This window comes from Aptenodytes patagonicus, chromosome 15, assembly GCF_965638725.1.
Source record: "Aptenodytes patagonicus chromosome 15, bAptPat1.pri.cur, whole genome shotgun sequence".
Lineage (NCBI taxonomy): Eukaryota > Metazoa > Chordata > Aves > Sphenisciformes > Spheniscidae > Aptenodytes > Aptenodytes patagonicus.
The window spans coordinates 2,496,406-2,519,661 of record NC_134963.1 but is presented as its reverse complement, the minus strand read 5'-3'; the positions used below and the strand labels follow the sequence as shown (position 1 = coordinate 2,519,661).

General features: G+C 42.0%; 1 protein-coding gene across 2 annotated transcripts in view; it reads right to left on the bottom strand.

Annotated features, from left to right (window-relative positions):
• Positions 1–23,256, bottom strand: part of GALNT9 (polypeptide N-acetylgalactosaminyltransferase 9) — a 227,167-nt gene that overhangs the window by 131,698 nt on the left and 72,213 nt on the right. For both annotated transcript variants that reach the window (XM_076352635.1, XM_076352634.1), the window contains exon 2: positions 343–523. In XM_076352635.1, the coding sequence (XP_076208750.1) occupies positions 343–509 (167 nt within the window). In that variant the 5' untranslated portion in view covers positions 510–523. The remainder of the gene's footprint in view (positions 1–342; positions 524–23,256) is intronic.

Sequence of the window (23,256 nt, the reverse complement as noted above, 5' to 3'; positions counted from 1 at the left end):
CTGAGGCTCCCACCTCTGATGGTGGGCTCAGCTGCCACTACCTGGCTTTTTCTAAGTGAAACAAACCCAATAAGCACCAATATCCTGATGTAGTTTTTGATCTGAGGCCTTGAACGTGCGTATTAATGCATTACTCACAGAATTAGCTACGCATTTAACATGGCACTTCATGCTTGAGATGGCAGTCGGTCTTTTTAATTTTCCCTAAACTCAGGGGTATTTGTATGACTAACTGCTGCCATACTCTAACCAGGAAGGGATGTGAAGAGAATAATGCCACCATGGGTCAACAGAACAACAATCACTCACTTACTCTTAATAATAATGTGGAATTCAACTTACTTTTTTGGTCTGTAGTCAGGGATGGACCTGTCCAGTGATATCCTGTCACTGAGCTGGGCATTGTAACCATATTCTTCATACTTAGTCTCTGATTCGTGGCTATCGTCTCTCAGGGTAGCAGCCATTCCCCCCTGGCCCAAGCCTCCTGGACCTTCAACTAATCCCATGGGCTTTGCCAGACCTAAATGAAAAAGACAAAAAAAAAAATCAAATTATTAATATAAAGGAAATGGATCTAACCTCTTCTGTGACCACAGAATGTTTTTAGATAAAAAAGATCTGAACTCCCATGAAACTCAGCTCTGAAACCCTCATGGCTCTGTGGAAATTATCCTCAGCTTTTCAAACCAGAGTCCATATCAACACATCTTGTAGTATCAGTGCATAATTATTAAAGAGCAAAATATAAGGAATCAATTAGCAGCTTTCACGATTTCTCCTTTTTCCTGTATAAATCCCTGGAAACAGGAATCTTGTTTCCAAACATTCCAAAATGCCTAATTATCCTTAAGATAATTAAGATAAATTTTCCTCATAAGAACTGGAGGCCAGGCCCTTTCCCAGTATAGCCCATTATAGCTCCATTCATTTTAAGGGAGATATATTGAATTTCTACCATATGTAGATCTGCCAGTTTGACTCCACATTAATGTCAGTTCTGGAATAAGTGTTGGAGCTGAGGCATCTGCTCTGTGGCTCTAAGACCACCTGCAGCTCTTGAATGGTCCAGGTTTGGTTCCCACGCTGGGAATACAGCTATGCGACTGGTCACCAGCTGCTGCTGGGTGGGAAATACAGGGTAAATCTAATCTCACTATGTGAGTCAATAGATGGGTCATCTGGACTCAACTGCACACCTTGCCCAGCCTGTTCCCACAAAGATGTGCTAAAACCATTAGGGAGCTGACACCATCTCTCACCTGGGAATCACTCCAGATTTCCTCTGTCCTTCGGCTCTCTCATGAACGGAATATGTGTATTATGTAAGATACTCGGCTCTATACAGCTTATAGGATCGGAAAGTTCGGACACACTTGAGCTAAAACGATTAGCCCCACTTGGTTAGTGCTGAGATATTAGCCAGTCAACAATGCATTTATAGGTTTCATTCACTGGTATATTACTGGTCAACTCAAAAATACATGTAAAACAAAACTAAACTGACATAAAAACTGCCCATATGACTACACCGCCAAGAACCTCTTCCATGGCAACAGGCATTTAACTTGGTGCTGAATTCTCATAAATAAGCTCCTCAAATATCCTGTGTTTAATGTCAAAGCTTTCCTTTCCAAAAGGCTCACTATCAACAAGTCATTATAAGCAAAAAAGTTATTTATAATTGTCTTGGGAATACCATACAGAAATGTGCAAATATCCTCCAAATCATTTACAACGCAGAGCAAAACAATTAAGAGTTTGACCTCCTCAACATTTTTCAAATGAAGAATTTTTCAAGAGAAAAATGTCATTATTTCAACTAAACAATTAAAGAGAAACACAGAAAGAAACTGTCCACATTTGCTAGTAACAGACACGCAAGGCAGTACAAAGCTGGGACTGGCTTCTCCAAGTCATAATAAGCTCTGGGACAGTTTTGTCCCTCATGAAGGAATTTCTCTTGCACCTCATTGCTAACACTGTCCTCAATTGTGATAGCTCCATCATCATCTCTGCTTAATTACAGGACAGAACAGAGAGACAGAGGTTCCTTAGTGGTCTGAAAGAGTAAAGTTAGCATTTTCTACTGTAGATGCTTATGAGAAAATCCTGTGCTAAGGTTAAGTGCAACACTACAAATAGTCTGTCTGAACATAAAAGGACTGAGTACCTGCAGTACTCCAGAATTTTGGTACTGAATTTCAGACATTGCCTACAAAAATACTTACCTCATACTGCAATCGGTGATCCCAAGTCAGGACAGACCTTGCTTGTGTTTGTGTCTTTGCTGTCTTCTTCATGTTCCTCATCATCGTGTACTGAAATGCTCAACTGTCTCAGAGTGAATCATGAGTCTTAGCAGGAGGAGGGAGGGCAGAAGAAGAAAAAAAAGGATACCCTACAGAAAAACATTCTTGGCATGGCCAAGCTTTTGAAAAATTCAGACAGCTCCAAGCATTCAAGCCTAGTGAGTTGTTGAAAAAAAGGGAAAACAAGAGGCTCGTGCAGCCGTGGTCTCATTATAGGTGTGTGTGGGAGGTGAGCTCCAGGTCTCACTAGCAAGGGAGATTGAACAGAGGCACGAGCAGAAACCCCACAGGCCACGCACCCATGAGGGGAAAGCAGAAAGATGAAGCTTCAAAACAGCATCTTTTTCTAGGGTATTGTATTACTGGAACACAGAGAGAAAAGACCAAAGCACCGAGCTACAGGGACTGGTACTGATGCTTAATCAATAATGAACTTCTTCAAAGCTGTAAGTGAAACAAAATGCTAGGAAAAATGAAAGGTACACTCAAGGCAAGGGAACGTGGTATCGGTAGACATCTCTCTTCTTCAGTCAGTCACACTGCCAAACTAGGATCTTGGACCACCTTTGATGACTTATCCCCCAACATTTGGTAACACAAAACAAAGCCCTCCCGCTGTTTAATGACTACTCTTCCTCCCAGGCCAGCTATGCTGTCTTCCTCTCCCAAACACGTTTTCCTCTAGGTAAGGTATGGAACTAACCCAGAAGACAAATAGGAAAGTGCACTTGTCCTATCTCAAAATGTACAAGAAGAATGCAAGAAATCAGTTCAGTTGGACTGAGCTGAGCCCCAGCAGGATGGCAGAGTGCCTATTCCCGCTCATCCTCTTTCTGCTTAAAAAACAAAACAAAACCAAAATCACAAGGAGTTACCAGCACAAGCCACTAAATCCTAGAGAATTTGGACCTAATGCAACAACTGCAAAAAAGTAAGCTAAAGGTTGCCAAAGATCATTATAATTATTTCAAACACCTATATAGTTTTCATTCATGTCTCATATTATTCTGGAATTCATGAAACTGTCTTCAGGTATGCGCAGAAGCATTTAGAAAGTTTTTGCGTGCTTGTCGCAGCCGTGCTCCTCCTCCGCCCAGCTGTATTTTCAGGTAAATGGAAAAACAGAGTTGTGTCTCTGCTTTCCAAACTTCCGGCCAACAGGAGCTAGCTCGTGAGTCAAAATTTCCTGCTGACTTACACTGGTAGCAATTCACTCAGAGACAAATCCAAATCATAGCACTGTGTTGAATTGCTGCTTACTAAGAGACACAACTGAGTGTGCCGAGTCTGGATAGGACTTATGACACTGGCTGCCATTCTCTAGTGCAGTCCTGACTGGTTCTATCTTAATTATTACAGATATTATGACGCCTACAGTTTGCTATTAATGTACAAACACACCAACAGTTCCTACTCTGAATGACTAACATTAGTCCAACGTGATCTCTTGAAAAACAGTATTCTTGTCCCTAAAAACTGAACAAATTTAATTCACACGTCACAAACCACTCTTCTTTATTGCTCACATTTCTTTGTAGAAATGTACCTTATGAATCTTTCTTCCACTAAAACTGGTTCAAAAATATCTGAGAACCTTCCCTTCTTGCTTGCAGCAATCATCATAAAGCAACTGGGTTAGCATCAGTGATCAACCTGCAGCTGGTATTACACTTCCGCATTCTGCAGGGACAGGGAGAAACTAGCACAAGGGAGGCTCACAATTAGGAACTGATATAATCATGTCTCCAACTGGGTCATGCAAAGGAGGAAGCTGTAAGCAAAAAATGTGATATTGTGATATTTGGGGTATTTAAGAAGGACTATTTGAATTTTCTAATGAAACAATTTTCTGTAAGAAAAGTGGAGAACGAAACAGTCATTCGTAGTTTCTGTTGAAACATGACTAAAACTCTTCAAGAGTTGTGTTGCTGTTAGTGATTTCAAACAGTAGAAATTATTTTACCTTACTAAGTGAATAATAATACACCTTAAATACTTCTGAAAATATTTTAGGGAGCTTCATTTTGAAGGAAATGGTAACATTTGTCCCTTTTGTTCCAATTTAGGATGAGAGGCTCTTTGACACTTTGACTAGCTTTAGTATTTAAAATTACTTCCTTTGGAGAAATTAAAACAGAAGGGCCTAACGTTGCCGTCCCTGGCCTGGCAACTAGTCCTTGCTCAAGTAATTACAGAAATTACATGTCTGAGACTCAAAGTCTCTTCCCTCCCAAAAGGAAAACCACAGCAGCCTAATCTTCCTGCATGATACAGTCTTAGACTTAAAAGACACTAATAGCCAGCAGCGATGCTGCATGCCTCTGCTTTACTTGCCCAATATACGGCATCTAAAAGGGGAGCTCAGTTTCAGAGAAAAGTCAGCAGTTCCTGCAAAAAAAAAGTACAAGCAGGCCTTGTTAAAAGGGAGTTAAATTAAGCACTTTAGAAGTTAAAGAATCCAGAAAACTACACACTTCATAAAGCCTATGTCCCTGAAAGACTGCGATGTGGAAATTTATTTGCTGATCATTTGGAATCATCTGGGCTGGGTTCTTATGTTACATCAAAGCAAATTGAAGACGACTTCATTAAAGTTAACTGACCTGCTTTGATGAAAGGCACTCCAAGACGTGGCAAGCTCATTTGACTTTAAGCAACAATTCAATTCCAGTAGTTGAAAACTTTATTCTTTATACTATATGCCTTTGCAGTTACAGAACAAAACTCTTGCATCTTTACGGCACAAGTAACAGGGGAATGAAACTTTCAACCCACAGGAAGAAGCATCAAGCACTTTGCTATTTTTCTTATGAGAGAATTAGTTAGATAGTCTTCCAAACCACGCATAATGACAATTATTTCATATACCTTTTTCCTAAACCTGACATTCTAGCTTTTCATGCTGATAATCTGATCTTGTTCTAGGAAAGAGTCATCATACGTCTAACTTTCTCTCAGAACATATTGCTGCAAGGTTTTTTCCCCATTCATTACCCAAATTGTAGTCTAGTCTGACTGACAGTTGTTATAGCAATGCAGTAACATTGACCAATATACAACAGCAATTAAATAAATGATATCACATTGCTTCATTATGCAAGAAAAGCACTGAAGTGTCTCTAGAAGTTCTTGGGAACAACGAATATAGTCTATTTTATATATATATGTTTGTGTGTGTGTGAAATTCAGCAATTACAGGCAATGTTCTTCAATGCTCGGTTGGTTAGCTAGACACAATATAACTATGTCTCACATAAGATAACATTTGCACAGCATTTTTCATCTCAAAGGATTACCTGTTGCTTCAGCAAACGTCTCCTCAACAGAGTGCTTTGCCCCATGACTACCTAACTCAAGGTCATAACTCGCTAACCCCCAAATCCACAGTTATCTGCATTGGTCAGCCTTAGGGGTGCCAGTTCAGCAGCATCTTCTCAAGAAAAGGTTGGTCTTAAGAGAGGGGATCGGGAGGCAGGAGATGGGAGACAGTGTCCTCAGGTTTGGCTGAGGCAGAGGCTGCTGGTGAACAAGACACACCTTCCAGCACATCCTCTGGGCCCCCATCCAAGGGGTGCCCCACAGTCTGGGACTATTGAGCAGAATCATCTCCTCAGAGGCCTTCCAGCATGCCGAACATGGGAACAACACCTGGGAGGGCATGGAGGAGCAGAATACTCTACAGCAGTGCTCCCACAGGATGCGTAGGTGGGCTGCCAAAGACAGGGAGTCAGCAAAGAACAAGTTATTTGCGCCTTATGTCTTGGGCGTTTTCTGCTCAGCAAAAACCCAGGGACAGCCCATAGGAGAATTCATTCCCATAGGTCTCACCTACTGGAACAACAGGGAAAGGGATGCGTTTCTGGAAATACTGCTGCTCGGCAGAGAGACAATTGCTATTGACTTTATATGCTGGGTGTTTAGGTCCTACAGTGATGGGGAGCAGTATGTAACCTAAAAAAGACAGATGGAGAAGTGCTTCTGGTTCAACTTCCAGCATACATCTGGGTTTTAACCAAGACAGATCAGATGAGAGAGCTTTTTCCGTTTTCTTCTTTTAGAGTCTGCTGCAGACTTCCAGATCCTCGTCTTATATTTGAGTTGCTTACCTATGGCTCTAACTAGCACCCATTTCACCCTTTTTTCCATGGCTTGTGAAGCCATCGTGGGCAGGGTACAGCAGCATTGCTGATAGTGTAACCCTGTGGCTCGTGTCAGAGCAAAGGATTGAAATCATGCTCCCGGCTCTGAAACGGTGATGGGCAGAGAGGGGAGAGAGGGAACAACAGTGGCAATGCCCAATGAGCTGCTATTTTTAAAGCTGTCTTTTCTTTACATTTTTAGACTAAAAAGATCTACAGCCCATACGCTGGGATCAGTCATACTCAGTTCAACACCGCAGATGACAATGAGGTCACAAATAATTAGTGTCTGTCACTCATTTCAAATGTATTGCTCTCACTGCAGAGATTTCTGTGTAAGAAAGAAATTGCTGGGACAATGGAGAGCTGGAATGAACCAGTCTTAGTTTCTTAACCAGATTAATTACTCCACAGGATGCATAATTTTCTAGGAAGAAAAGAGACCACCTATTTTTCACCATAAACCCTGTCACAATGGGAAAATTACTGAAGAGATTTATGTGAGGAACTATGGCAAAGGCAAGATCAAACTACATCTGTGATTATTTTAGTGTCTTTTTTTTATTATTTGCAACACAATTACAGGCAGCTGTAAATCAGGTTCAGCCAAGGTTCTTAAACATAATTAACCTTTTGCCAATTCAAAATAAAAATAAGCAATTGAGAATAATTATACACCCACATTCACAATAGCACAGGTCTGTTCTTAGACTTTGCCTGGCTGTCCTGCCACTTCTGGCAAGGCCACCTCCCCCCCTTCAGCAGCTGTGGCTCTGCTCCCACACCTCATCCCTCTTTCATCAAAAGTCTGCCCAGGTGGTACCCGGGATGCTGGGCACAATCACAAGGCCAGCTCCATCAGCAATGCCACCAGATCTGGTAAGCACTGACAAAACTGCTGCAAAATCTCTGAAATGCCCTTGCTGACCTGTCTCAGTCTTAGGTTGAGAAAGGCTCCAAAGCCAAACTTCTGAGCTTTATCTACACTTAGACCATCTGTACTCTTGAATAACTACACAAAAGTATTCTGGTTCCTTAACCTCCCTTAAAAGGAGGGAATAACAAAACTGGCATAGTCACCCAGCAGTTTTACCTGCGACCCCTGAAACACTTCTCTCTCTCTTAAATAGGAAACATAAAACTCATCAGCAAAACAGTTGTTTCCTTCCTTTTCCAATTCTGATTTCTCAGTTGAAAACATCCCTGCATACCTTGTAAGGCAATAAAAATCTTTAGATCCTAGTTTAACCAAGAAAGAAAAAAAAAAAAATTCAGGGGCAATAGCAACTCTACATAGATTGACAAAGCTGACTTTTAGCATTTCCAGTTATATCTCTTGAAAGAAAAGAAAAAGGTTCATAGACTCTAGAGTAGATTCAGTAACATAGCTAAAACAAGACAGCTTACAACTTTTTTTTAAGCTCATTCTATACAAAACCACCCTTTTGGAAGCAGATATTAAATTAGTTGCATCTAATGAATCAGCCCTAAGGCTTCCATCTTGAATTACTGTATTGTGCTAATTTTGCAATCTTGTTCTGTTGCAACTAGAAACTTCAGATGAAGGTTACAGCCTCACTGACTGGCATGGAGGGAAAAATTGGTCTTCCTCCTTCAGGAGTTAACAGTGCATGTTAGAGCGAAGCAGATGCACAAGAAAAGCAGCTGGTTGGAGGAGGAGGAAGAAAGAGGAATATGAGCGAGCTGTTCAACACTAAGCAAAAGGTCTTAGCTCACCAGTTGTCTTGCTGTTTATAGCTCCATCTCAGTGATCTCCAAAAATAACTAAGAGGAACAAGTTTTCTAGAATAACATATTTACATCAGAGAGGCTCAATCGCATAGACAGGGCCTTGCCTGTCATACACACCTAGCACAGCCCAGGGTTGCTCTGATCGGCTGCTCAGCTCAGTACGTTGCCCAGACTGGGTGCTAGAGGAGACATCCTGGGGAGGCTAAGCAAGTCCCTACGGGACACAGTTGCTACAGCCGAGAGAAAAGGTGCCGTGAGCTTTGTCACAATTCCAAATTGAGCTGATGAGGCCCACCAGGCAGATGGTTTGACAAAGAAGGGGCATACAGAGGCTACAAAATGGCAGCAGTAACTACTTTTACAAAATGTTTTGAAATCTCTGGATAAAAAGCACCCAAGTTATTTACTACATTCCAAAAGAAGCAGATTTTGGGCTTGAGATTCAGTATCAGAAAAAGATCTCTTTTTCAGAAATAAACAAAACCCTTGCATACTTTAGCTGTTGAGGTGCTCCAGGATAATGTTTCTGCACTAGCTTGTATTGATTCACATGTCCTTTCATTGGGCTACTGAATAAAAGCAGCCCCCACTGCACAGAAAGTTACGGTACTTGGAGCTCTTTTGCAACTGTCACTGAAAGATCGCAGTGCCTCCCAAACACCAGTGAGGCTGGACTCCCAGTGCCCCTTGAGGTTGGAAGGAGTCATCCTACCCACTTTTGGGCAGAAACGATCTGCTGAAAGGTTAAGGAACTCCCCAGGATCGCAGAAGATATGGTGGTAGAGCCAGAAATCAAAACCAGTGACTGCCTGAACTCTTGTCCTGTTGTGATTAGTTGGGGAATTAAAAAGCAGCCTCCCTCAGTTTCTAAAACAGGCCTCCTCTGGCAAAAGCTGAAGCATCTTCTGTCCAGTGATTCCCTGTGATGTCAGGAGGAGCTAACGGTGTGGGGCAGTATCATATGGCATCACATGTAGAATGGTATTTCTCTCTTCTCCATCCTATGATGCCACCCTGACTCTGCCAAAATGCTGAGAAAGTTTCACAGCCTGTGCTTGTTCCTCCCTCCCCCATGCTGTATGCTTCATTTTTGCCAACGGATCCCATGCAAATATTTGCCAAAACCAGGTATCTGCCTCTTTCATTGACTCCTGTAACTACTGCCCAAACTATAGTTAATGAAGAAATGACTAAAGAGTGCCTCTCTGCGATTATTGCCTTGGAGAATATAAAAAAATTGTTTTGTCCCACAGGGATAAATTTGCTGAATGCATTAGCAGCTCAGTGCAGCAAAATTAAACCTGGAAAAGTAAAAGTATTTTGCAGTTGCAAGCACAAGGATCAACAATATCCAGGAAAAAAAACTTACTTGAAACTCTTTCACTATTTGACACTATTTCAGTCAACTTTGCAAACAGTAGTATGCAGCATGAGGAGTCAGTAGTGTCTGGTTCATGATTCAATCTAAATGTTAAACAGAGCCTGGCCCTTAATTTCTGCATATCCCAACTTCCCATATCCCAAATCAGTTTCTCCTGCCACCACCCTGCAGTAAACCTACATAATATGTAAGATTTACTGCCCAGGGAACTGATCTGAATTTTGTCCATATCAAAGGCGCTTACTTTCTGAGTTAGAAGGAATGCTGTATGTGGATGAGATTTAGTTTTACTTACAGAAACATTCACCAAATCGCACTCCACAGGTACACAGGCTCCAACTCTCTGCAAAAAGGAGAGCAACAAACAACCCCATCCAATTTAAATGACTCCAGCACTTCCATTTATCTGAAATCCAAAACGCAGTCCTATTTTTTATAGTTGTAATCAAGTTTGCTGCATCCTTGCTTGAAAGATTTATGTCCCCTAGTATCCAGTATCAGCCCCAAGTATCTCTGAAGACATACCAGGGAGAAGACAAACAGTATCCTGTGGCTGATGGTTTCAAAAGGAAAAAAGTACAATAACTTGTAAAGCTGAAGCACTTAATGTGCAGCTTTTTGGCTCTAGAAACTAAGTGGTGCAGTGTTCTTTTACCTTGACCTCATCTCCAGTCCCTTCTCTCTGTTCAAGTGGGAGCCTGAGATAGTGTTTCTCAACCTTCATCCAGAGATGACTGACAATCCTGTAAGACATTTATCTGTGAGAAGACTGCTGAACGGCGGTGAAGGGATGAAGTGATTTGGCAGCTCTGCCTGTAGGAGGGCTGTTCCTTTTCTGCCCACAGAAGCTAGTCAGGCAGAGAGCGTGCAGAATCAGGAGCCTTGGAAATGATGTAGATTAGGACAAATTATCTGGCAAGAGGACTAATATCCAACCTTTTATGTGCTTTGCCCTATGTTTCTTCTTCTTTTTTGAAACGGGAACATTTCCTGGTTGCAGAGAGCACTCTGAGGCACAGCCTATGAATATCTGCCAAGTGCTCAAGTACATTAGATGGAAAATGCCATAAAAATGCCCAGGGCTGTTATCAGCATGTGGGCTGGAAGCTGACCCTTATTCCATCCTACACACTCTGCCCCTACCCTACTAATGTACCAATCCTTAAACCCTTTATAGTAAGCCCTACCAGGGCAGGATTTGGCCAGAACAGCTTTTTTTCTTAGTGTTTTCATAACAAGTAGTCTAGATTCAGGACTCCATTGTAGCAGATGCTACACGAGCCCAGAAAGACAGTTTCTACCCCAAAGAGCTCGCTATCAATGTTGAAGACAAGAAACAGATGCAGAAAGATAATCAGGGAAGAAGACAACAAGACAACATGGATCAGTAAGAGAGGCAGAGGTTGTAGTGCAAGAGTGCCTGTGGATTTCATCCTTGTCATAACAGCAAGAAAACATGTTGTTTCATAGCCCACTGGAGGATCTTCTTTTCTACCCCATTGAACAGATTCTATCCCAACATGCACCCCATACACAGATGGCTGCTTGGGGATGAAAAGGAGAGAATTCCTATGGGAAAGTAACCTAGGGACAGGATTTATAGTCTTCTCCAAAATAGCATGATCAAGATGTTTCTCAAATGATTCCTTTTGTAGAAAAGCTTGTAATAAAAGCTCCCTACTCATTCAGGTTATTTTGAGATGATGAAAGATGGCAGTTCTGATATATGTAAAACATATATGCTGAGAAGGCTCAGCACAACTCCTCCTGTGTCTATACAGGGAAGGAGTCCACATGGAGATCTCTGGTAAAGCTGTTCCATGCCAAATGCAAGGTTCCTAGTGCATGACTTAAGACTTTGAGGAAGAGGAGAGGAATATCTGAGGAAATACAAAGAAAAATATGTAATGGAGGGCCAGGTGTAGGAGACAAACATAGTAGGAAAAACTGTGTTAATTGTCTTGGCACAACGTCGAGAATGACCAAGACCATCAATGCATACAATAGGCCTTGTTGGGGAAAAAAAGGAGCATATGTCCTTGGAGAGCCTTTTTCTCTCCCTGATGTACTATTCAAAGGTGTTTCACACATGCCACTGCTGGCTTCATCAGCCCTCTTACAGGCATAATTTTTTGTTCATTGGCTTAGCAGAAACAGTAGCATTGCATAGGCTACTCCCTCTCTAGACACAACATTCATTAGTGCTTTTTAACTGGAAGAAATACTGTGTTTTTATGTACAGATATCTAATATCAAAAGTAATTGCTTTTATAGAATACTCATTTGGAGCTGGTTTCCCCTTGAGATGAGAAAATGTATTCTAATTACAACAGATAATTCAGGAGGAGATAAACAGATTGACGACTGAAAGGACCAAGAAATAGGAGCTACACAGACCACTGGGGATGAAGATAAAACCCCACTTGTGAGGTAGAACAGTGATCCCAAGCCTATAGATAATGAAAGATGCCAGAGTTTTGTCAGAGCCTTGATACAAGCAAAATCGATTTCCTAAAGAGCAGGGATCCTTAAACAAGGGAGATCTACATGATCTATTTTTAAAGTTAAACTTTGAGAAACAAAAAGAAAAAGCCTACCCCCTATGCACAATTCTAAATTATACATGTGTGATTCTGATTTTTTTTTTTTATTTTAATGATCAAAAAGATCATTCACAGAGAAAGATCAGTTTGTTTTCATTAAATAAATAACAGATGCCAAGATTCTTCTAGAAGTTTTAAAATCCCAGCTGACTTGCGGCTTGTGCTGGTGAAACATATAAAATGGATTTTTCTCTTCAGGGCTTTGGAGGAAAGCCAGAAAACTCCTCCTCTGGTGATGGCATAAATCTGGAGTTGGGAGAGGAGGAGCTGAAACGTGTGGTGTAACTGCCCGGCAGCCCACTGACATTAAAAGGAGACAAAACCTGAGTGTCATCAGTTTGGTATCTGGCCTCTGGCAGTAGCCAATACCTGAGGCTTCAGAGGAAACGAAACACAAATCATAAACCACTTGGCCAATTAAACTCCGCACCATCCCTGGAAGCAGAGTTCCCTTCTGAACCCCATAGGCAGGCAGCTAAAGCCCTGAAGCATAATATGAGATTACCCTCATTATCTTAACTCAGACAGGTAGAAATAGGGCTTAAAATTACCCAGTGCCCTTTAAGAGCCCAGCCACTAATATTGGATTCAATGGCCTCCTGCAGCAATGAATTCTCTGGTACTGTCACGGTCAGAGTGTCACTGACTCACATGAAACGGATCATCTGTATCAATATATTAGATTTTCTTTAATTTTTCCAGGGAAACAGAGGTGAGAACTCCTGGGGAAAGCGATCATTAAAATGATAACAGAGTCATTCTAGAGAAAGGGAAAGGGAGTTCTCCTTGAAAAACTCCAAGGTGCGAGAGCTAAAACTTTGGGGCTGTTTAATTAGATTCAGGAACAAGCTGCTCCAAGCCAAGTTAAAGGGCTTTCATTTCATAAATGAGGAAAAGATCTTTGAAAAACAGTTTGCTTGTGTGAATCACAGGTAGGGCAGGGAAGCAGCAGACTGTTGCAGGAAGGGAGTTCTGACTCAAGGTCTGACAGGACGGAGCCCACAGCTGAAAAGACGCTGTTGGATACACTGACATTTTCTTGCACCTACAGAGCTGACTGCACGTCTCTAACCGTTAAAAATACGCCTTTGATTTCTGACGCAATTCTGGATGAGAAATCCCTGACTGGCCTATTCTCAGACCAGCTCAACTACAGCAGTAAATCCCACAGGGTTAGGTTCCATAAGGAAGCCATTAGCTTTAAATACAAGGAATCTTATAAAAGCATATCTATCTAAGTTCAGGCCCTATGCAGGCTTGTACTACTCTAGACTCTATTGTGCTGATATTGAAGTCTAAACTAACCAAAGGCTGTATTCACATCTGACGTTGCCAAGCCTGCCAAATTACTTCCTTTCAGCCCAGGTTTCAGTCAGGCACCCTTGGGACTCTGCCCTGTCTCAGAGGGATTGTGTCCAAGACTAAGCAAGACTCTTCTCTCCCTGCTCAAGGGTGTCTGGCGAGCTCTCGACAAGGGCCAGACAAGCCCATCTCCTGCAGCATCATTTTGCAATCATGCTCCACATTATTTGCAGACATTCATATACCTCCCTGCTCATTTACCTAAACAGTCTGCTATCAAATTAAACTAACATAATCACACAGGCAGCTTTCCCAATAACGAAGTCACACACAACACTTGCCATTTGTATGACTGAAAAGCTCCCGGTTGTTCAACCCATTTTACACAGCAGAGGATGACAGCATTAAACCCAGTCGTAGTAGCTGCTGGAACTCAAAATCCCATCATGCTTGAAAGTAGGATCTCGATTTTCCACAGCTGTGAAATTAGTCACCAAGTCCACGTCTGGCAACGCAACTACAATAAAGAGACACCGTAACACCTACAGACCTGCTGGCTATGTCCACTGTCCTCCCTTCCATGCTGCAAGAGTCACTGTCCGGTGTCTTTGTTGGCCATGAGAGAATCAAATGATCTGAAAAGGTCCCCAGTTTTGTCAGAGCTGTGCTGGTTCTCCATCTGCTACCTCTCAGTCTTATCATCAGGCATTTCTCCTTGGGAATAGATGGCAGAAGAGATCAGCTGCCATTGAGGACATGAGATTTCGAATACTTTCATCAGATCTCTTCAAGGGCCCACACTTGAAAATCAGTTAATTTGGATATCGGTTTTGACAGGAACCAGAGAGCGCCTCGGTTCCTCCGTTTTCCTTTCAGTGTGGTATTGCCTTATAGGCTCTTTAAAGGTGACATACTTTTCTTTTGCATCATTACACGGCAATATTGATGGCTGGCTTCAAAACATACTCATTTTCCTGACAGACTACCTATTTTACATCTGTAGATATGTGTATTTTTCTTGAACTCTGGGTGCTTCTTTTTCAGGCACATCTTTGACACCTCTCAGGGAGTTTGGCTTGGAAATTTGGTTTGAGATAGAACTGTTTTTCCTCCTCTTTCCTCCCTTCACTGTATTTTCATATCTCATGTTGACATACACTACAGCTGTGCCTTGCTTGTCAATGCCAGGCTACAGTGCCTCCTTCCATCAACCTCTTAATATGCATATGATTTAATTTTCTACCAGCAGGACAAGTCAGTTCAAAACCAAATACAGGACACATTTGAAACAGCAAAAATACAGCCCGGAATCCAGCATCTGAACCAAAATGCTTACAAATCAACAATTTATGGCAGTTTTGAAGCTACAGTGGTTGAAGAAAGTTACTATGCAGGGAGTCCTAATTAGTGAGATAAATTGTCAGCCACATTTATAGCAGATCTATTGGAGGATGCACCACAACTAAAGGGCTGATTCTCTTCTGCTCACAGAGGAGGAGGAGGAGGAGTAGAAGTCGTCCACAGTGCTGGGAATCACACTTGGTTTTGAAGAGCTTTGCTATTGTTTAAGGAAATGTTGAGCCTGGATTTGGTTTTGGCTCTAGAGAGAAAAGTGTTCCCTCTTGAAATTCATAAAAGAAAGCCTATTTAGAAATGAAAGACACAATGTTGCATGGATAGCTTATAACATACAATTAATCAGGGATTTATCAGGGAAAAATAAAAAGAAGTAGGTACTATATTCTCTGGAGGAAGTAAATCAAAGGACGAGATAGTTTTGCAAAAGAAAGGAGAAATTAGGATAAATAGCAATTGTCAATAAATTTGAGAAAATAAAGATGTACTGTTAGGGAAAAAATATTGGCACGATGTTTTATTTAAAAGCAGTAATAAAAACATTGCTTACTTTGATTTCTGCCCTTTCTGGTTTATTGTTGATATAAAGATAAATTGACTCAGACTTCCAGAAGTGGGAAAGCTACAGTCCACTGTTACAGGCACTTTAAAAAACAGCACTGCTGTAATACCTGATTCATTATTAACACGACTGACTTCATTGCGGGTTGGTATTTTTACGAATTGACTGTGACCTACGGCTAGTTTAGGCCCTGACAAACTCACTGCAGGACAAAGTGGGCTTTGTTTGACAAAGGGAGGGTGCATTTGGTAACAACATGCTACTTTGATCCACCTATAGAGCATGTTTAAAGCTATCACACGCATATAGAATTCAGAGCATATATAAAGACAATGGCCGAGTTTTTGAAATTGTGGATCAGATGTCTCCAATTTACCTTCCTAATGCCACTGACTGCAATAGTGCTTATCTGGTTTCCACCAAGGCAATGTAAAAAGAAATTCAAGTTTTCAGAGACTCAATTTTTCTTCAAGCTTTCCTTTACTTTATGCAGAAATTCCATAAAAGAATGAATGTTCCTGTCCCCTGATGTGTCTCAGGTTTGTACTTATGACTACATTATGAGATGTTAAATTACACAGTAAAGAGAAATGAAGACAGTGATAGAAGGTGCCTTTATACAGGAGAAGAAGATCCTTCAGTGAAGAGACAGGTATGAGTCAGAATTTGAATTTCAGAAAACTGAGGTCTGAGCTTACAGCTTGGACTCATCACTCCTCAGGGACACAAAGCAGATGTGCCATCCGGTCGCGCTTAAACTTCAGGTCAGACTCACTCTTCCCATAAACAGAAAGAGCTTTCCAGCACCAAATAGTCCCAGTGAAAGCCAATGCTGAGCCCCCTGGGTCATGAAGGGTATCTGATGAGATGAGCAGCAGGGCATGCTTCACGCTGCCTAGCAAAGAGCAGCACAAGATCATTTCTCTGCTCCTCGCCTAATTTAATTATTCAGTCACTACTGAAAGGCAACGAGACAAGCTAGTGGGACCCAAGTCTGCCATTTTAGGAAGCTGAAAATAAAGGAGGCTCTCCTGCAGTACTGGTGTAGTGTCAGGGAAATTTCATGCTGCTATAGTTATTAACTGAAGTAAGCAGGAAAGCAGAAAAAAAATGCTTGCGCTAACATATTGCCAATTAACAGAGCAAGCAGAGGAATTCAACGTGAAGATCTGAATCTGGTTCCTTTAAAAGCTAAGAACTTGATTTTGAGTAAAAATGAGTAAAAATCCCATTTGTCACCAATATGATTTTTAGCCTGGTTTGCTAAGAAAAAACAGTTTGCAGGATCATGCTGTCTGCATTTGTCTATCAGTCTGCTTCCCTCTCTCATACCCTCCCCTCACCTCTGCTCGTTAGATTTTGAGGACTGTATCTAATTTCAGCCAAAGCTTGGCAGACAGTCAGAGGTCTCCAAAAATTACATTTCTGCAAGTGTCACAAAAGTCAACATCTGGGAAGAAAATGGCATTAAAATGTTCCTGCTGAGAGAAGAGGTTCAGTGAAAGATCAAATACGACAGACCTATTGGAGCTATTAGAGACCACCCAAGAATTCACCTCTGGGATACCAACCCACAAAGTCAGCTTTCTTGCTTTTGCTGCTCAAGGAACTAAATACTTATTTTTAGGATTAACTGAGGTAATTACTGGATGTCTAGGTCTGCTGGATGTCTGGCTGTTATTTATATCATTGATTAACAATATCACGAGGTAAGATGCTGCATAGACTAGTCTGGACTCAGACCTCCTCGGTTAAACAGAGGACATAGATAAGGGGAGGGAAAGGAAAGGAAGAGAGCAGAGAGATGAGCTGACACCACAGCTAAAGGGCAAAGGAAAGGCACACCTGGAGATGAAGCCCAGGTCTCCTAAGCCCAGGTCTTGTATTTCAGCAGCTCTAAATATTTTTCTCAAAAGCTAGAACCGAAGCTGCTCCTTTAGCCCCCAGTTCCTGTTTCTGTGAGCTTACACACGCTTCTTGTCAGGTGTTAGTGGCAATGATGAGAACCAGGTTAAGTGATAAAACAGCATGGGTTTTGGTCACAGATTAGGGGATTCCTAATGAAATAATGAGGTATGCCTGTGACCCCATTTAAAACCACTTTCCCTGTAAAGATACCATGTTAAAGAAAATTCATATGGAAATGCCTGACTCACTAAATTAGTACTTCTTCCCTCAGGAAGGGAGAGACACAGACTTAGAGGTGAGGCACCATGACAGCAGGACGCACCACTCCATACAACTCTGCCCGTTTCCTCTGGCATTTATTAAGAAATTAATCCTTCTGATTGTTTATAGTGGGAGTGCTTTTCTCTCCTTACCTTTGAAAGGAATATAAAGCAACGTATGACCCAAATCCACACAGCCTCATCTGCAGAGTATCAAACAATTTTTTTTTTTTTTTTTTTAAACAGGGAATTTGTGAGTTCAGTATCTGTCAAAATACTTTTGAAAATAATCAACCTCTAGGTTCACAACCATATGCTGAGACACTCGTATCTAGCACAGAGAAGCCATAGGCGTGCAATATCACCCATCACCCAGATCAGAGGCACCTTCTTCGAGTTCAGGGACAAAACCAAAAGATCATACACTGACTTCTTTTTCTAAAATAAATTTCTATCCAGAAATATCCAGTTTTGTTTTCTGATAGTACAGTATACAGAGGATATCTCAGCCTACCGTCACACAGAGCATCGCAGACTCATGTCTAATTGGTGCTCATCCTGCATTAGCTGTCCTGTCCTTTGGGCCCGATTCTGATCTTGCTACTACAGTGCCATAAGTAGGCTATGTAAAAGACAGCTTTCATCACTTGAAATTCTGGTCCAGAATAGTTATCAACAACCTACGTTAACATGATTCGTCAAACTGTGTTATGGGCTTTACCAGAATAACCTGTTGTACATTGTGCTGCCACGGGGAACTCCACCTCTCCTTAGGGCTAGAGCAGTCCTAGCATGACTCATGCACGGACCCTGATTCCAGTTCACTAATCCCATGCTTACTTCATCAACTATAAGCAGCTTTAATAAGAAGAATTTTACAAAGTATTTCACTGGTCTCATCCTTCCACAACCTCCACTGTGTCTCTAAGACAGCAGTATTTGTGCTCCAGCTTCTTGTCAGTATGATTAAAGGCTGAAAGATGCCTAAACAAGCCCTGTAACATATGCAAAAATGCCCTCTGCAATGATCAATGTCTTCTCTAACAGCTGCATCACTCAGCCTGTGTCCATTAGCATGCTGGGCCGCACCATCCCAGCCTCAAAGTTAGGCCATGTCTTTGTTCTCTCATGAATATTTCTCCTCCAATTCCACATATCTTCTGTTCACTCGTCTCACTGTGCAAGGAAGACTTAAAAATCTCACTTTGTGAACTTTTTAATGTGTGACAGAAAGAGGGAGACAAAGAATCCAGTTATTAGGCAGATCAGGTTCAGAATGAATCACAGAAGAAATTCTTAATTCCCTGACCTCATCTAAGAGGGCTCTCTGCAGCCTGGCTTAGGGTTTTGCAGGCCTGAAATGGGAACATAGCTGTGAATATGGGAACCATACCAAGCTGACTCTTTCAGAAAACAGGTGGTTTTACATATAACCCCACTGGATACTAGCATTATAAAAGCCACTCCCGTACCAGAATTAATCTTCTGTTGAATGAAAATGCATTGAGCCAGATGGATCTATTTCAGGAGGAGGATCAGGCTGGCACAAGATTAATATCAAAGATTATTGGGTTTCTGTATTCAAAGCTGGAGTAGCTGAGAGCAAGTGTTCAGTGCAGGTGCTGACATGTTCAGGTCTACGCCTAAAGGAGTATCCCAGGAAGGATATATCGAGTGAGTTTGCCAAATACTAAATTGAAGAAAGACAGGAAATTTCTAATTAATACCTGCAAGTCTTTTCACTGCTTCCTACAATACTAGCAGTGAATAAACAAAAGACATTCTTCAAGTGTTGGGAGAGCTGCAACCTCTAGCAGGTGCAAAAGATCATTAAAAAGTGGGAGAAAAGACTGGTCACCAGGAAGAAATACACAAGCAGGCTCCAGTGGAGCATTTGGCTGCCCACATCCCTGTGATGGTGCTGGAAGTCAGAAGCCTAAATCCGCGGGCCTGGATTCTGGGGATTCTCCATGTGACACAGAAATTATGTAACAGAACTACCAAAAAAATGTGGTTTCCAAAGCCAAGGTTAACACAGGCTAACACCTAAACCACTCAACCACCCATTTTTCCAAGCCAAACCCACTCATTGCTTGTGTAAGTTGTAAGAATCAACTATTTCAGCAGTTAGGCAGCTTAGTATTAGGTTGTTTAATAACTTGAACATGATCAGCTCACTCTTACCTCATACTCCGCTCCCATCTGTTACATGGAGACACCTGCAATCTATCATCATGTCTTAGGATTAACAGCTCTGTGCAGCAAAATCTGTTTTTTTCCTATTAGAGGTGTGAACAGTGCCTAGTCCCTGCTCAGCACCTCCAGGACAGTGCTTGTAACGCAAACAACCCAGGAACGCGTAAGGCTCATCGGCCAGCTGACACCAGCACAATGGGTATCAGCATCCTGCATCAGCGGGTTTGTGCTTGTGGTAGTCACCAGTGGGACTGTGTTTTGCAGATGCAAAATTGTGCAGCTATCAGTAGCCTCATTTTACACATGGCTGGATGACTAAAAATCTGCCTTACAAGGAATATATAAAGCCACTGCAAATTTTAATCCCGAGGAAGACTAACCTTTGGGTTATACAATGCTATTTCAATTGGGGATATTTTCAGTCTTATCACTGCCTTCAGTTCAGTATGCACAGGAAAGAATACCACCAATCTTTTCTACAACACAAGGCTTGTTTGAAAATGAGTTAATATAACAAAAAATACATTTTTATTTACAAAAGCTTCACATCCTAGAGGCATATGAGAGCTGTAGAAAAAATAAATTTGATTTCTAAAAGGGCAGTAAGGCCCCATTGCCAAATAAAATACAAAACCAGCATAAAGAATCCAAATGAAAAACAACCAATTAACCCTATCACCCCACCGAAAATGCCACAGAGACAAAATGAGAAGTCTTGCAGGAGAGGACTTTCCAGCTGTCATGGTGGATACCTTCCAAGAAAAATGAGCTCCTGTGCAACAAAGTCCCTTTTGCTGTGGGAATGGTACAGCAGTACCTTGGCCAGGATGCTAGTCTGGGTTGTGGGAAACAGGAATTGGGGACTGTGTGTGACCTTGCACAAGTTCCAGATTTTGATGCATTCCAAAGTGCTCTAATGTGCTAAGGATAACTTCTCTAGGTGCTATCATCTGGGGTCCAAGCTTAGTGCTTGCAGTAAGGACCTGCTCTCCCTCCAGGGAGGGATCAAACCTTTGGCTCAGGCTCGGGATGCAGCTAGTCAACAGAGGATGCTGAAAAGGCGGGAATGAAAAGTCCCATCCTTGCTTTGAAGTCTGAAAACATTTGCCCACATAAGACCCACAGCTCTAAAGAATGCAGCAGAGGTCTTATTCTTCATCTAAAGGAAAGGGAAAGTTATATGATCCTCCTTTTGTTTTTTAAAGAACATACTAGTGGTCAAAGCATTTGGCTACGATACAGATAACCCATATGCATTTAATTGCATACGCATGCTAAACATACTTATCCCATCAAATCTTGAGGAAAAGCCTAGTTTTGGATCCCAGTTAGACTCCGTGGGTTAGGCACCGATTTGCCCAGTGCTGTCAAACTGAGACAAAAATTATCATAGGCAGAAGCAGATCTCAAAGCTCAAAAGTGAAGGGCTTCTACCATGCAGGCACTGGCTGAGGGATGGGGGAGCTATGTCCATGGGAGCACAGGCAGTAGCTGAGGCGTGGGGGGTTGTGTCCGGCAGCATACGTAATGGACAGGGTGTGGGAAGAGGTAGGTAGATAGTACTGAGCAGTGTTGTGGAAACAGATAAATCAATCTCTGAACAAAACTTGCTCAGATACCAGGAGCAGGACAGCCACGATAAGGCTAATCTGACCTCCTGGTCTGCGTACTTCTTTTTTGCAAAACGCAAACTGGAGCCAAATAGCACAAATGCAGAAGCAATCAAAGACTCCAGTGGTAGGGGTCGGAGGTAGAAACACAAAGCTCACCAGATCTATACTAGAAAGGGGAATCACTCCAAAACCTTCAAGGAAGGATCCTGTTCTCAACCGTACTAAAGTGGTACAGGGACACATTATGAATTCATCCTTTATACTACACATACATCATCATAACTAGCCAATATACTGTTCATTCTGTGGCAGAAGTACCTTCATTTGGCCAAATTTACTACTGGAGTTACTATGCTGATAACTACTGGCTGTGCTGATGCTTCTGGATCAATAACACAGATGAATTTAGGCAACTGACTTCAACAGAACTAAGTGCATGGGTGAGCTGGGGAGAATTTGGATCATTGCTGCAGGCATAAAAACCTATTTGAGCAAGTTACCCCATCCAACCAGCAATATCTGTCACTGTCCACACCACGCACTGCTGACAGCAGAACAGGAGTTGGCAGGATCTGCGGTTTGCTTAGAAAGCAGTGTCGGATTTGTACCTGACTTAGATTCCTGACTAAACACGACTGCTGACTGTATCACAGACATGGTTTTTAACAGTTCTCCCCAGGAACAATAACTAGTAACACACTGGTAATCCCACGGAGACCAGCTCTGTGCTTCCCGAGTCTATGAAGTCTCTGACAGAGGATACCCCTCACAGGTATCTCTGCATGACTATACCACAACCCTACGTGAACCTCTGTAGGTAGTACTTGTGTTTCACAGTATCTGATTATTTAAAGACCTTCACAGGAGAGAGAGACCTGGCAGGATCCATTTTCTTCCCTGGTCAGTTTATCAGACATTAAAGCCTAGTTGGTAGACCTTTTATGCTGCTTGTATGAAGCAGTGATTCAAATGCAACTCTAGCAAACCTGGTTTGAGTCATGCCTTATAGTGTGTGAGACCCTTACACTAGTGAGCACTTATTCTCATGAGTACTCCAGTAAAGGCAACTGGATTGCCTGTATAAGTAGCTCTGAAATGTGAGTAGAAGGTAGATAACCGAGTTCCACGGCTGCCTTTTGCCTACGCAGGCTCAGTTTTTCTCCTCTCCCTCCTGCCGTGGCTAATTGCCTGAAGAGGGGAAAGCAGTGGTTTGTACAGCCAAGGAATTGTCCTCCTGGAACGGAGTCCAGTGGCACACAGATAACAAAGGCCTTTACATCAGCAGCTTCTTTCCACAGACACGTCTTGGCCTTGCAGAAAGGAAGGAGGCATCAGGGATCAGCTGGGGGGTAGCATGGCTTTTGCCAGTGCTATACTATTTTACAGTGGCTATTCAACCCAAGGGAGATACTGGCATTACAGCAGCCTCTTAGGCATTTGCTCTAACATTTAACCCAGGAGGTTAAGACTGAAGCAAATGCACTAAAGAACCCAAACGCCCAACATGTTCCTTTATATTTTGGGCATATTTCATCTACAGAGTTTGGGTTATTTAGATGTGATTTCCAAATGATGCTGTGAAATAGGTAACCCTCTCCTGTAGTATTCTGACACCAAATACCTCTGCCTGACAGAACCATTTTTAAGTAGCAGTGCTCAGAGAAACTGTTTCAAAAACCTTTTCCTTGGTTTAGTTTTCTTAATCATTGCCCATTCTCCCAGGATGACATGCAAATTACAGCTCAAGTATTAAAAGCATAAATCAGACTGTGGTGGCAGGGCTTCTAGAGAACGGCTCCATAGGAGGTGGTGCAAGGCTTAAAATATTCAGAAATCTATATTCTCACCTTTTCTAAAAATGTTTTGCTCATT